General features: G+C 37.1%; 2 protein-coding genes across 2 annotated transcripts in view; one reads left to right on the forward strand and one right to left on the reverse strand.

The window, feature by feature from the left end:
* The window catches only part of LOC104119602 (DNA polymerase epsilon catalytic subunit A), a 47,800-nt gene extending 40,308 nt beyond the window's left edge, over positions 1-7,492 (forward strand). The window contains exons 36-49 of the mRNA XM_009631154.4: positions 1,678-1,804; positions 1,901-2,002; positions 2,090-2,173; positions 2,429-2,503; positions 2,641-2,700; positions 2,831-3,093; positions 3,174-3,222; positions 3,495-3,655; positions 3,788-3,854; positions 4,478-4,624; positions 4,820-4,990; positions 5,088-5,300; positions 6,100-6,206; positions 6,378-7,492. Coding sequence (XP_009629449.1) covers positions 1,678-1,804; positions 1,901-2,002; positions 2,090-2,173; positions 2,429-2,503; positions 2,641-2,700; positions 2,831-3,093; positions 3,174-3,222; positions 3,495-3,655; positions 3,788-3,854; positions 4,478-4,624; positions 4,820-4,990; positions 5,088-5,300; positions 6,100-6,206; positions 6,378-6,738 — 1,987 coding nt within the window. The 3' untranslated portion in view covers positions 6,739-7,492. The remainder of the gene's footprint in view (positions 1-1,677; positions 1,805-1,900; positions 2,003-2,089; positions 2,174-2,428; positions 2,504-2,640; positions 2,701-2,830; positions 3,094-3,173; positions 3,223-3,494; positions 3,656-3,787; positions 3,855-4,477; positions 4,625-4,819; positions 4,991-5,087; positions 5,301-6,099; positions 6,207-6,377) is intronic.
* A 385-nt stretch (positions 7,493-7,877) lies between these two features.
* LOC104119615 (uncharacterized) lies at positions 7,878-13,161 on the reverse strand. Its single transcript, XM_009631173.4, has 6 exons — positions 12,887-13,161; positions 12,013-12,162; positions 11,860-11,933; positions 11,599-11,717; positions 9,143-9,226; positions 7,878-8,432 (listed from the first exon to the last, which is right to left on the reverse strand). Exons 1-6 carry the CDS (start codon positions 12,891-12,893, stop codon positions 8,336-8,338), a joined length of 531 nt encoding a protein of 176 aa, XP_009629468.1. The 5' UTR covers positions 12,894-13,161; the 3' UTR covers positions 7,878-8,335.
* Positions 13,162-15,884: the final 2,723 nt, after the last annotated feature.

Here is a 15,884-nt window from a genome sequence, read left to right on the forward strand (position 1 = left end):
TTAGTTTGGGTCAAGCAGCTGCTCAAGGAGTTAAAGTTCGGAGAAATCAGCAAGATGAAACTAGTGTGTCATAACTAAGCTGCTCTTCATATTGCGTCAAATCCGGTGTTCCATGAAAGGACTAATCACATTGAGATCGACTGTCACTTTGTCAAAGAAAAAATACTTTCAGGAGATACTGTTACAAAGTTTGTAAAGTCGAATGATCAACTAGCAGATATTTTCACTAAGTCTTTTACTGGTTCTCGTATTAGCTACATGTGTAACAAGCTCGGTACATATGATGTGTATGCACCGGCTTAAGGGGGAGTGTTAGTTTACAGATATGTATAGTGTAGTCTTGTCCCGCATTGGAAGAGGAGTAATATCTCCTTGTAGTGTATAGCTATAAATAGGGACCTCTTGTATTGTATTTATCATCCAATATCAATAACATATTTTCTCTCGTGCTTTCTCACACATAGTATCTTCTAGAATCCTTAATGGCCTGGTTGTGCATATGTTGAACCATCTCTTATACTGCATAATATTGTTTTTGCTAAGAAAATGGACGTTGGCCGTAACTCAACCCCAAAAGGTAGTTCATGAGGTGATGATTACCTAAGACCATACAAGAAGACAACAACCCATTTCCTCAACCAATGCCGGATACTCTAACTCCCATGCTCATGACTGGACATCTGAAGCATGAATAACATATTATCTGGGCCCAACATTGAATCAACCAAGAACAGAGGTGGGTCTTGCTCCGATACCATGTTAAGCAAATAGACGCTGGGCTTAACTCAAGCCCAAAAGTTAGCTCATGAGGTAAGAATTGCCCAATAGCATATAAGGATACTACAATCCATCCCGTCAACCAATGTTGGACGCCCTAACAAGTGTAAGCTACTTTACTGAACATATTGAATTTGATTAGCTTGTTTTTGGCTAATAGAAGCATTTATCACCAAATTCCTCATTGGTAAACATGTTTATGAACTTAGCAGGAACAATAAGAACACACTACCATGAGAGAGAGAGATTCGCCTGTAACATGTTGTACTTCTTTGGATATTGATGGCATCTCAAGACTAATGACATATTTTTAGAATTATAAAAATTTATGTTTCTCTGTGTTTTCCTATCTTAAAAGCTAAGTTGCTCCGACACGGCAGTTTAGGTGCCGCATCTGTGTCGACACGACACTAGTATGATTGTGGGTATGAGATTCGTACCAGATCTGGTCAAATAATTTGGGATACTTTGACCACGACGGACAAAAAAATTCGGGACGAGATACAATTTAATTCCCGAAATAATAACCAAAACTAGGGTAAATTTGAAGAAAATAGCATATCTTGTCTAGGAAATCAATTCATTACTTATCTCTAACTTGAGAATAAAAAGAAATCCACACTTTCCAAGTTATACGTAAGTATTCCACAAAATTTCTCATAATTTAGAGATATTTTTACTAGGATCCGTATCCTCGAATCTTATAATTTACATCTCGAAGGATCTGACCTCTAGATCCCCACCCGTGTGGGACACCCGCACCCCTGTCCTAGCAACTTAGCTTAAAAGTATTGAACTCGAACCTTCAGGAGAGGTTCAGCTTTTCTAGAGCATTTAGTTTATATTTAGTTTCATACCATTTTGTAAGCTTCTTATGTTAATCGGTTGGTTGACATACAGGCATCATGGGCCTGCAGTTGCCATGATTGAGTGCCTGAATGCCCATTCGCTGAAGTCTGGTATACGAGCTTTGGATGATTTTCCTTGCATCAGTATCCCTTGTAATGCTCGGGATAGCCAATATCAGGTTCAACTACTGCTGATAGTACCTGATTAAGAAGGAGAAATTGCTTTGTTTATCTTAACTATATTCAATGAAACAATGAAAAATTCTCCTTTTCAGGCACTAGGCTGGCAAAATGTTGCAGCAAAGATTGGAATGCAGCGATGTGTTACATCCTCCCAGTGGTTAAATGAAAGGATCACTCTCTCAAGATATGCCCATGTAATTTCTTTCTTACTGTCTCCTTGCCAGTATAGCCTAATCAAAAAAGTTCTGAACGTTAACGTTTCCAATTGCCTCATTCTGCAGGTTCCCATAGGGAATTTTGATGTTGATTGGCTCATGCATACAGCGGATATCTTCTTTTCTAGAGCACTGCGTGATCAGCAACAGGTTGTCTCATTTATATTGCATGCTATTTCTTTACTTGATGACGAGTTTAATCTTTCTGATTATATATAGTGCTAAGATATCCACCTTCATGACTAGCTTTTTTAAATTTCAGTTGCCTATGTTTCCCTCATCTTGTACTTTTGCTAGCACGAATTTTGATTGAAACTCTCAGCAACTTAAGTTTTCTATATGCATCATAAATATCTTTTTTAGATATCCTTTACAGGATTATATAAATTTTGTTGATTCTCACAGGTCTTGTGGATATCTGATAATGGCATCCCTGACTTGGGAGGCGTAAATGATGAAGCATCGTCTTTTATGGATGAGGTCAGCTTTACATATCAACTTCTTTTATAATAATATCTGCTTTGTTTATTTTTCTCATTGGTTATAGAAGAGAATTTCTAGTGTTCTGCCATTTTCCTTGAGCACATTTTAAGCTATCTTGTGCTTTCTGAAAGCAGGTCAATCAACCGGTTCTTACTTACCCGGGTGCATATAGAAAAGTTACTGTTGAGCTGAAGGTCTACATTTCCACCAGTTTTCATCCAGTTACTTCTTTCCATTTTATGTCTTGGCAAAAATACCCAATACACAAAGGTAATCCTATTATGACTTTTAGAAAATTCTCCTTATGTCTGCTATTGTCTTCAGATTCATCATCTGGCCGTTGATGCTCTTCTGAAAAGCAACCAAGTAAACGAAATGGAAGGAGGCACTTTGTTTGGATTGGACCAGGACTTGAACTCTACCACGAATTTTACTAATGATAATTACTGCTTTGACGCAACGACCTCCTGTGCACCTGCATTTCGTGTACTCAAACAGTTGATCCAGAGGTGCCTTACGGATGCAGTAACATCAGGAAACATATTTGCTGATGCAATGCTGCAACATTTGTATCGATGGCTCTGCAGGTTGTAACAACCTTGCTTCTTTCACCTCTGTTTTTGTCGTATTTGATTGCTAATGCTGCATCTTTTTCTAACTATTACAGCCCCCGGTCTAGACTACATGACCCAGCTCTCCACAGTATGCTTCACAAGGTAATTTTTGTAATTAATAAACTCCTGGGTTGTCTAAAAAAGAAACATAAAGAGTTCTATTTGGAAGTCAAGATGCATGACATTCCTTCTTGTTACTAGTACTGGGAGAATCTTTTCTCCAACTCCTAAACAAATGCCTTACAGAAAATGTAAGACACTCATGAGATCTATTTCCCTAGAATGTGTTCCTGCATGATGATTCATTCACATGTAGTTTCTCCATTTCTTTGCACTCATCAAAACTGTTGTTTTAATATTTTCATAATTGGCAGGTTATGCAAAAGATGTTTGCATTGCTTGTGGCTGAACTCCGAAAATTGGGTGCTGCTATTGTGTTTGCCAGCTTCTCAAAAATTATAATTGACACTGGAAAGTCAGATGTATCTGCAGCCAAAGCCTACTGTGATAGTGTTATTAAAACAGTACAAAATAGGTCAGTCTATCTCTTGAATCTGAAGATTTTTCCTCCAACACATTTAGTTACTTTTGGCTTGAATCTGAAGATTTTTCCTCCAACACATTTAGTTACTTTTGGCTTTCTCCCCTTATTCTTGTGTATCTGCAGAGAATTGTTTGAGTGGATTGAACTTGAGCCCTTGCAGTTTTGGCACTCATTGCTTTTCATGGATCAGGTTAGCTATTGCAGTTTACTTTTCTTTTTCTTGTTATTAATATTTTGGCTCTGTTATCTTTTCCTTCATTTCTCCAAGGAACAGATTTATGCATATGAAATCACAATAATATCCTTTTGATGTGTTTAAGTCAATGCTGATGCATGCTTTACAAATTTTGGATTACTATTAGAACTGCTCATGTTCTGAATCTCTTGCTGTAACTTAATGGTTGTCAAATTTCCCTTCAGATCAAGAATTTCCCTGAATCCCTGTTTTTGAGTTTATGGTGATGAATTTGATGCCTAGAAATCTCTTGACAGTAGTTTTATGCTAACTATTAATGCCCTAGCCAGGCTTCTTTATGATGGGAAATGACTTTGGTATTTTTTTTCCAACCCAAATGAATGTTATATATGATTGCCCAAGTGTAATCTGAATGAAATTGCAATACACCAGATTAGTAGGTAGAATCCATTTGTAAATAGGATTGGAAAGAGTTGGGTTGCTTGCCTCATGGAGTATTCATTATTCTGGGTAAAGAGGTTGAAAGCTCATGCTCATTTAATGGTCCTGACAACAGATATTTTCTTTCTTTACTCATTTGTTTAATTTCTTTGTCTTACCATTTCCCTTTTATATAGTACAATTATGGGGGAATACAAGCTAGACTTAGTGATGGGCCTTTAGAAGTTAACTCAGAACCAGGTGAAGAAAGCGTGTGTGGTGAATCACAAGTCGACATTGTGTCAAGCTGGAACATTGCAGAAAATTTACCGAAGGCAACTCAGGTATTTCCCGCAGCTAGTAATTATACTGGAATTTTGCTTTCGTTACATGAAGATGCAACAAGGTACAAGTGGACCTACCGTTGTTAGAAGTGTCAATTAACTTGGATGCACCATAGTACAACAATATACAGTTGATCCTCGGGTGTCCTTGATGAGGTGTTCTGCCTTATGAATCTCTGCTGGACTTTCATGCAGGATCACTTCATTTTGATTGTTTCGGAATTTATGTTTATTCCATGGAAATTCGCACAAGAACAAGCTACACATCGAGCATCTAGTAGCATTGGTGATTTATGTACACCATCAATCACTGCTGCACTTGCTGAAACATTTGATTTGCAAATGGCGGAAGATCTAAAGAAGAAGGTATCTGCTATGACTCATTTGTAGGCATCCTTTATCATTATTTTGTGCTTGGTTCTTTAAAGCGTGAGAACTAAACTTTAGAAAATTCTGCCCGCAGATCCGAACTTACTTCACTGACAAACTTCTGAAAATTGTTTGTGACCCTAATCTTCAAATGAAAGCGATGACCAACTCCCAGAAGACTCAGGAGACATCAGATGCAAACTCACAATCTTATACCCATGTCCAGAAGGGGGATCCAGCTTTAGAGTTCATTAAGCATGTCTGTGCAGTTTTGGCCCTTGACCAGAATGTGCAGCATGAAGTTCTGGTATTAAATGTTTTCGAGCTTTCCTTTTCTTTCTAATGAAAGAAATATGCACTAGTGATACCTATGCATCATTTGCTAAAAGGACTGACCTGTCTCTTGTCTATCCAGCCTCCTTGGGCTTTTAATTAATGTGTTCTGGCTCTTAATGCTTGTTATTTAGGCTTGTAAGCACCTATGCATTGATATTATTTAGGCTTGTAAGCACCTATGCATTGATATCGTGACAAACCTGCCAAAATTAGCTGAGTTATTCTCTTTTAGCAACGACGCAAAACTTCCAAGGCTCCTATGTTTTGGTCTATGTGCTTGCTGCCTTCTTCTTGTCTTTTTCCCCTTATGTTGCCCCCAAAATGAAATTTTTTGTAAATGCGAAGGACCCCTTCTCATTTACCTATGCTTTCATTGGTTATAACTAGTAGAAATGATTTTTGTCTTGCATCATGCAGTCTCTACTTCTGTCTGATGGCTTTTTCTAGTTTCCCTTTCACTGAATACATCATCTTTCCTTCCAATAAACCAGTGTGTTTTGCTAATGTTTTCATCTCCTATTTTGTTGGCTCCTTAGAACTTGGAGATTCTGATTTGAAAAACTATGATCACTTTGGCGCATCATATCATGCTAGATTATTTAGTGATATCCATTGAAATGTGGAGCGCTAAAATAGATTGTAATGGTGTGTTAATTATGGGGATAAACCGCTAAACATAAGTTGGATATTCACTAGTATGATTCTTCAGCAAGAATAACATTTCATTGCAGCATGCCGTTGATAAGTTTTTATTACTTTCCTTTGTGCAGATCATGAGGAGAAATCTATTAAAACTTGTTCGTGTGAGGGAATTCGCTCCAGAAGCAGAATTTCATGGTCTCTCTGTGTCGTATACCCTTCCAAATGTCATTTGCAGGTAAATGTAGGGGAAATAGGTGTTACTTTCGTCTGAAAAGAGAAAGGATGGCAGTATCCGCCACTACTGGACTTTGTCTACTCTAGAATCTTCAGGATATTAGTTGGTTGTCTACTATAGAATCTTCAGGATATTAGTTGGTTTCTTATTTCCATTATCTGTTACTTTCAGTTACTGCAACGACTGCAGAGACCTTGACCTGTGTCGAGACAGAGCTTTGATTTCTCAGGAGTGGTGTTGTGCTGTGCCCCAATGTGGGCAACCTTATGATCGTGAAGCAATGGAAAATGCTCTTATTCAAATTGTGCGACAGAGAGAGAGGCTATACCATCTTCAAGATCTGGTATGCCTAAAATGCCACCAGATTAAAGCTGCACATTTAGCAGACCACTGTACTTGTGCCGGATCATTTAGCTGCAAGGAAGGTGTCTCAGAGTTCTGCAATAAAATACAAGTCTTCTTCAACATAGCTGTAAATCAAAAGTTTCAATTACTCCAAGAGTGCACTTCTTGGATTTTGGAAGCCAGATAACCACAGCCTACAGGTATCAGATAGTTTCACCTCATTATCAGCGATAAATTGTTTGAGATCTCAACATTTGCTGGCTGTTCTGCATGGTCCGAGGGTGGCTCATGGGGTCCAAAACAAGATGTAATTTTTTTTGATAGACAATTCTAGGAGTCCATGACATGGGAGCTGATCGGTTTTAGAAATTCAGCTGTCTACATGGGCTTCGGTAATTACTTTTTGGCTGGATAGTCAATCTGGTATAATGCCCCCAAGGACTGCTAGCACTGGAGAAGTGCCAGTTACCTCTACAGCTGCTCCCTTTTTCGGAGAGGAAAGATGGATAAGTAAACGTTGCATACAATATCCCATACCAGATTCCAGATTTCAGATTTTACTGGTTTGGTAGAAAATTGATGACTCTGTTGCATACATATAATTGCTTATTTGGAGGCACCAATTAGCCATCTTTTACAAGAGTAAAGCTGTATATATTCGTATTGCAAGAGTAGTGAAATGTAAATAGTCATCCTTTTTCGAAGCGTACATCACTCATGGGGATTATTTATGTAGTTATGCGAATAATGATTTGAATCTCAAACTTTGCACTTGACAAGGAACCAGCGGTATCTTAGTTTAGCTAGATATGCTTTTGATTAAAGTTGAAAACAGAATGGACTACCGAGTAGTGGAAGAAATACTGTAGAAGCATAAACTTGTAATTTAACACTTATGTTTCGTTATCTCCTTTTTCCCTCTGCCCAAGGGGATGTATGTACTTTTTGGCTTTACTGAACAACTGAACTTGTTATTTAGTGATAAAAAGGTTTACTGAATCAGGCTATCTTTCATAGTCTATATATTTCGAGGAGGGTGAGGTGTACGTAGAACTTACCCCAACTTTGTGAGAGGTAGAAGCTATTTCCAATAGACTCTCAGTTCAAGAAAAGACTTTCATCGGAGACAGGTACGGGGTCCGGGTCAGTCAATACGATTAACGGGAAATCAAAAAATCTTGTTTTCAAAATCGGTTGGAAAAAAACATGAGTAAAAAGTTATGATGAAAATACTATAGAAAGGAAAGAAAAAGTAATGCCAGCAAAAGTAGTAAAGATAGCCCAAATAAAAGAAAACGGTAATAAATTTAAAGAATAAGACAATAATAGGATAATAAAAAGCTTTCAAACCTAGGAAACCATACAACATTTGCTTTTGTTGGCGAATGTTCTTGCCAGTTGCTAGTAACAATCTATACATCAAATAAGGGGGAAAAAAACAAGGAGGTAAGTACAAACTATCCTCTCCATAGTATGAATCAAAGTCATGGAAACAAAGTCCTCTACGAACACACTTCTAACACTAAAACATGAGCTACTTCATTGCTGCACTATCTGACTTGAGTATACATTTTTGTTTTTTTGGATTTGAAATGGTAAAGGACTTGAGTATACATATTTAAGCGTGGGGTTCTTTACCAGTAAAAAAAGGTCAAATTCCCCTTCTCAAAAAAAGGATGGAAACAAGGAGCAAGAAAGGAACAAAATGCGATCGAAAAGAGGTTTAACATAAAAAATTATTGAATGCGATGGCAGTAATATAAACGACCATGTAAGCATTGTTTTCACCAGAAGAACCATCTTTTCTTGGTAGGTTCACTTTCAGCTGGCTCATCCTTCTTCCTGTTCTCCATTCCCCCCTTCAGGGCCTCCAGCCTTTTCCTGCACGAGGATTAAACCTTATAACAAGGTGCTACAAAGAAAGTACGGTATGTGTAGTAATTAATGGAACGACTGTTTGCATATGGAATTCCTTTTTTCTTCTTTGTCATCAATGCTCTTCCAGAGGTTCTCCCAAGATTTCACTTTTTAGTTGAATAATTGTACAATAAAAAAGAAGATAGTAAGTCTTAAACGCAAGAAGAGCTTTATGATTACCAATGGGGATAAATTTCCCATGAACACATTGCTTTACGTGGCAAGGACAACATCAGCCACTAGGGACTGGCGGCAAATACTCAAGCTTAACTCTGCTTTGTCAAGACCTAGTAGTAGGTTTGAGGGTAGTCAACCGAGGTTCAAGCTTAAGACAGATTTACAAACCAAGTCCAGCTTGTACATATATTAGCAGTTTAAATTGTCAATATTTTGTAGCTGCATCCTTAATTGGCAGAGGATATACTCTCAAATAATCCATAGATATAGCAAAACTGATTGTAGCACATGCAAAAGTGAATAAATTAGATGATGGACTAAATCTAAACATACTTATTATCAAATTTAAGGTTTCACCAAATTACAGTTTTATACCAAAAATAATGGCATTCTTAGTTTTACCTTGTGAAACAAGTGGAACCAACAGCACCACTTGCCAATTGCCAAGGAAGGGGCTATGCAAATAGCTAACAGAAAAATCAGTTACGATATCATACTTGGTATCAGTTAGGCGACCATGTAGACTCCATCGCTGCCGAAAACCATCCATACCTTCAGCTCCACTTGCCAAAATCAAGCGCCTAGAAGAAAAGAAGACATGTCGCAGACTATTTATTGTATATTACTTCACATCAAATGCTATAGACAAAAGAGTAAACTCCGCATTCCAACTTATGTTTTTTTTTTTTTTTTGGCACAGCATCCTGATAATGGTTTCAACTAGAGAACAAGACAATCACAAGAAAGAACATTGGCACCATTACCAGAACAGATATAGCCTTTCTTATAACCCTTTGAACATTCCACAATTAAAAAAAGATGTGCCTTCAGGGTCATTGAAGTATTAGTGACTTCAAAATTTGGAACTAAAGAAAAGGACATATCCCTAATTTATAAGTAGAATATGCCTGCAAGATAATGATGACTGTCCCACCGGAACTCCGGAAGAGGGTAACAGATTGGAGATGAGTAATTTTATAAAAGGCAAATTGGCAACCACAGGAATTGGCCTAAGTTCAAGGCAACCTCTAAACGCCTCGAGGTAACCATGGGAACCAGGGATGACAATGGGGCGGTACGGGTGCGGGGCGGTGCGGGTTTGAGATCATGCGGGTGCGGATAAATGCGGTGCGGTGCGGGTGCGGGTGCGGGTGCGGGTGCGGGTTTGAACATTCTTTTAAAAACTAAAAGCGGTTGCGGGGCGGTTGCGGGTTGATAATCATGTGAGGCGAGTTCGTAAGTTTCAAGCAAACTTTTCACTCACTGTACATACTGTTGGAGCATTTCTTCTTATAGTTTTTCCTAAAAAGAGATTTTGTATGTTTAATATTTTAAGGTTGTGGTTATTATTAACTGGAAAAATCTGATTCTTCCTTTCCTCTTTTCTTTTTTCTTTTCTCATTCATGTTTTTTCCCTTTTTGTCTTTTTGAAATAAATTTGCTCATGTTAAATAAAATAATAATGACAAGAAACAAAGTTAATCCAGTAGCCAACCTGGAAGTATGAATTTATTTAAGACTAAATAATAATAATATATAATTAACAGAACTAAAAGAAAATTTCAACGAACATTTAACAAATGAAAAGATTTACTAACTGACTTAAATAAACAAACTTCAGTAAATTAAAGGTACAGAGAACAAAAACTTTCAAACGAACTTGCTCACAAAGAGCGTATAGAAGAAAACGGAAGTTTTTCGTTAGGTGGGGCGGGGCGGGGCGGGTTGAAAACAAAAAAAATTGCTATGCAGGAACATGTGCGGGGCAGGGCGGGGCGGGTTGAAGTTTTGCGGGTTAAACTTAAACCCGCACCGCAACCGCCCCGCCCAGCCCCACTGCCATCTCTAATGGGAACTAAAGTCTCATAGGGCTAACACCTCTACATATGAGAAATATGTTCATGCACCTTTAAGCCTTTGGGTTGTTTGCCCTGTATGTCCAAAAATGCATGCACGCTTTACCTCTTAAATTATCTTCCTTGTACACCAATATTCTATAATTACGGATTTGATGACTAAGAATATAATCACGTACATATATTTTTATGCTTCACTAGTTTAAAAGGATTTTGTTACTTTTTTATTTTGAATTTTTTGCATTTTAGTAATTTTCTATATTTTTTAAATTCCAATGTTTTAAATGTTATTTTTATTTTTAAAAAAGATTTTTAAAAAAATTGTAGGGCTTGCATCCATCCCATGATAGGTAACATGCCCCGCCCTTTGCTTCCATCTTTTAAAATACTGCATAGAGCTTAAATTATGAATTCAAAATGTACAATATAAGCTATCGCCTTGAGATTGAGGATGATACATTTGCAATTAGAAGAGAATATATCAAAAGCAAAGACAGACATGACTGATAATGAGAAGGGAAGTGAATAATATGGAAAGCACTTCTTGCTCTCACTAAAACTGTGTCAGTACTACATTTTATCGTAACAACATGCACTTGATGATAACGAAGCTAAACCTACTTCACTAATATACATAACCAGCAACTTGTTTACGAACAGAACTAGCTTCATTAGTCGGTGAATATGAAGACAAACCAATATTGAGATATAGTCCATCTTTATCAGTTCAAACATAATGAATGAGTGAATGAGTAAAGCATGTTTATATTGTTCTACAGACAAACACAATTTTTAAATCAAAGGTCAGGCCAGACTCCTCGAAAGCAATACTACTATTGGTGTATTTTCATCTAAAATAATAGATTGAGACTACTTAAACTAAGCATTTTACATACCAAGGCTCATACACAAATAAACTGCACAGGTAATGGTAATATCATGCAAAGGAGTTGCAATTGATTCTAAGAGATAGCCGGGAAGTTTCTATTGACTAAACATTTTTTTGATAGTTTTTCCATTGACTAAACATTTAATGAGTCATAGCTAAGGAAAAGACAGATTCATCAATATCATTACTAATCTTTACTCTAACATACCTCTCCAGTAATGTGACTTCTGATTCTAGTTGAGTGGCTCGTTCTTTTGCTTGATCTAGAGGCATTGACAATCCTAATTTCTGTTCGCTATCTTGAAGGCGTTGCCTAAGCTCCTTATCCTACACATGAGGACTTCACATTAAACTGCAGATATAAAATTAGTTGTTCAATCAACCAAAAACCTCATTTAAAGTACATGAAAATCAAAATTATATGAGCAAAAATGTTAAAAAAATTTAATCCAGTTGTTATCATTCTCACCCTTCTCTCTGCACATTGCCGATACAAAGCAATCTCATCCTGACAGAATGGCTCAATATCATTGATTTGTAAGCCTAAAAAACAAAGCCTTGATTGATGAGCATTATAAACCACATGAACCGAAAAGGGCTATTTGAGGAAAGGTAGACATACAAAGGAACAGATTCCTCAAGATTCCGTCACAGAGATCAACACCTTCGAGTACATGAGACGCTATCTCAGGTGGAATGAGAGGCGATGGCGGGCCCATCATCAGATCATCACCCACCAGGATAGTTTCCTCCATAGTCTGCTGTGAATCAACTAAATAACAAAAACACACAACAAATAGAAACATAAGTCGAACTACTATTCCTTAGCACTGCATCTTCCACAATGTAGTTCAGCAAATGCAAAGTGCAAGTAATGATGAGTCTCAGAAGCTCAGGCTGCAGTTCTATAAAAAGGGTCCATTTTCTCTTTGATCCTCCCCCACATCCCCCCTTAAAACAGTGTTTTCAAAGGCAAAAAACGGAAGAGCACATAGTGTCAGTTGGAGCTTTACACACCACTAAAGCTCACGCTCAGTGAAGTATGGTGAAAATGAGGAAAAAGAATATATGTAATCCAAAAAATAACTATACGGACCAAGAAATAGAAATATCTGCAATCAAGTGAAATGCGAAGTACAAATAGTGCCAGTTAAATTCAAAAATGCATTTTAAGTTGTTGAATCAAATGCAAAGACATGACTTGTATTTCTAATTCAGATTAGTGACTAGATTCCTTACTTTCAATCTTTAATTTCTTACATGACTCTTTACTTAATATTCCATCAACAATTCATCTTCATTTAAGTGTCCACAATACTATTTCACCAATATTTTCTCTGACACAGGAAAATCATGACAACATTTCTAAGTTATTGAACAATTGACATTCTTTAGGCTTAAGAAAATCAAAATGAAGCTCGGGGAAAGGGGAAAATGAAAAAAAGAGAATAAAATGTTGAAGAGAAAAGTAGGTAATGCAAAGAGTTTTGAGTTACCATCCATGGTGTCCTCCTTTTGCTATTGCCCACCAGGTGTTCGATTCTATGCACAAAAGAAGTGATTTTTCACAGACACTATAATGAATTTCTTCAAGATGTCAAGTCGACACAGATGCACCGGGTAGTTGGTATTGGTAAGGGGGCGAATGCATTTCTTGTGTTTGGTAGTTAAACACTGCTGCGCTTCGCTACAAAGCAAACCAAAAGGAAAATTATGGAGAAGAGAAAGAAGAGAAAGATGTTTTGTTTTAAGTTGTGCAAAGTGTTAATCTCCAATTTTATCGTATGTCCCCGATGGTATTTATCTTTAGGTAAGTTAAAAATAGTCCATTAAATATTCTCTAGCAATTTCGGTCCTTAAAATTTGTCAAAAATAATAATTTTAGGTCTCTTTTTTTCTTTAAATTTGACAAAAGTAACAAACTATAGTTGATAAATTTAAGAGAAACTGTGAGAAAAAGAAATATTTATGTTTCAATTTATACTATTTTTGTTCTATTTTCGATGTCTAATGTAGTTTTTGAGGTGCAATATTTGTTTTGTTTTCTATTTATGATGTTTAATGTAGTTTTTCGAGTTGTAATTTCTGAAATTTGACGGGACTTTCTTGATATTTCTAGTTAAATATTCATCGTTTACGTCAATCTAATAGTCAGAATATTAAATATTTGAAAACATAAAAGACCAAAAATGTTTGAGGAATATATTTAAAAGACTATTTTAAACCTATCCCGAACATAAGGAATAATTCTTGTATTTCTTCGAAAAATATCTATCTCGTTACACAAATTTCCGTGAGAATAACTAAAATAGATATGCCTTTCTCCCATTTTTAACACTACTTTTCCAATTATAGATTATATGAAAAACATTCTTGCTTCACTTGTACACTAAATAAATAAATGTAAGATATGTGTCTTGGATGAAAACTTTTATTACTTTAACCATGATAAGAATTTTTGCTTTAATTTATAACACTTAACATATACTATGCCATCTAATTTTAACTATGCATTTAGAAGAAGAAAAAAAGAACTTGAAAATTGTCGATATGAGTATAGAATTCGAATGAAAGTTATAAATTGTATACAACAACAACATACCCAGTATCATCCCATGTGGGGTCTGGGGAGGGTAGTGTGTACGCAGACCTTACCCCTACCTTATGAGGATAGAGAGATTATTTCCAATAGACCATTGGCTCAAGAAAGTATAAATACCACATTAATGAAAATATATCTTTGGGAAAGTCAACAAGAAATAGACATTAGGAGGACCAACAGTTCCTCGTTCATGACTCAAGTACCTAGGGTTTTGTGAAACTTGGGTGTGAATAAGTTGCAGCTTCTGTTACAACATGGGAGATGGTCCTCGCCTCCCACTTCATACCAAAGTTCCCCACTTTTCAACTCACACAACAAAAAATCAGCCAAATCCAACCCCCTTAGGTCCCAATCAGATTCCACAAAATCAGATTAATACCCCAAACCCAGGGAGATCTGAACCATGGGCCACAAGATCTGCAGCATAAAGGTGCAAAAAGGGATGGCCCGTTAGTCTTAGAACAGATCCAAACGGGAGTTCCCTCTACTTCTAGTGCTTCTCAATTAGTAACTCAACAAGAAGACTCATATGTAGATGCACTTCGAAACCGACCTTCAGAGACTCGAAGTCAAATACGACTCATACTGAGGCTATATGAGCTCGTTCAAGGAAAACTAGTTGTAGTATTCACAGAGTAAGAGGATGAGCTTCTTGTTGTCGCTGCTACCTGCAAATGGACCATTGTTGGTTAATTCCTCAGAACAAGACCTTCAATCGAATTCATTAGAGATGAGTTTGCAAGGATCTTTCTTAGAAGAGGAAAAATTCGTATTGGAGCTAAAGATATGCAACACGTGTTTATTGATTTTGACAACAGGTATGATCATATGGATGTATATGCCAAACCTTTCTTGCAATTTGGGGATCATATAATGAAAATTCAGAAATGGACTAAGAAGTTTAAAGCGGGTGTTGAAACAACCTTGGACCCTATCTGGATTAACCTTCCAGATTTACCTTGGCATTACTATGATTGGGCTGCTTTGTGCAGGATTTTAGAACTAGTGGGAATGCCTCTAATCATGGATAAGGCCACCCTCTCAAAGACGAGGCCTACTACTGCAAAAATTAGGGTTGAGATTGACCTAGCTAAGCCTACAATTAACGAGGTATTAGTTAAAATAAGGAAGAAGGATGGTAGATTGGAAGCGATTGTGCAGAAAGTGGAGTATGAGACCTTTCCTGCTTATTGCTTTTATTGTAAAGTTCGGGGTCATAGTGATGATAGATGCAAGGTCCAACATCCTGAATTGAGGAAGGGAGCAGCAACCTCGGATAAGCTTCAAAAAGGAGACGGGAACCTATTTAGGGATTCAGGGTCTGGCCAGCAAATCTAACAAAAAAAGGAACATACACCAATGCAGGTGGATACGCCAAAAAGCCAACTAGTGCCTCTAACTGTACCTGGGAACCCAACCGATCGGGAGATTCGAGCTGTCAGTGTAGGAGAAGGCAGAGGAAAGTTTACTGGGGATGGAGGTTGGCAGGAAGTTGCAAGAAGAAAGGGAAAAAACTTAAATAACAGAAGGAATGAAACCTCCAATAATAGTGTAAAAGAATCTAACTTGATCCAAAATTCTAAATTGAATGGAGGATCTCAATATTTCAGAAGGAAAAATGGTCAAAATGTCATTACTATCAATCACAATGATAGTGGGCAGCAAATTAGCATGGATGTTACAATCAATGGGAGCATGGTAACTGGACAAAAGCCTTCACAACCCCGAAAGACGACCAGACTAGATAAAGAAAGGACCTCTAGGAAAAAAACGGTGAAGCCTTTATTCAAGGAGATTCAGAGAACTAGTGGGAAGGTGAAGCAAAGGAAGGAGACTGTTCTCCTTGCCACATAATACCACTATCAAATTATGTAGGAATCTATGCTCCAAGT

Source organism: Nicotiana tomentosiformis, chromosome 11 (assembly GCF_000390325.3).
Source record: "Nicotiana tomentosiformis chromosome 11, ASM39032v3, whole genome shotgun sequence".
Lineage (NCBI taxonomy): Eukaryota > Viridiplantae > Streptophyta > Magnoliopsida > Solanales > Solanaceae > Nicotiana > Nicotiana tomentosiformis.

Excerpts from the sequence above, each read along its gene's own strand:
- LOC104119615 (XM_009631173.4), bottom strand. Across the intron at positions 11,934-12,012 it reads CTTGAGGAATCTGTTCCTTT|GCTTACAAATCAATGATATT; the intron begins GTATGTCTACCT and ends TTTGTTTTTTAG. Across the intron at positions 9,227-11,598 it reads GAAGTCACATTACTGGAGAG|GCGCTTGATTTTGGCAAGTG; the intron begins GTATGTTAGAGT and ends CTTTTCTTCTAG.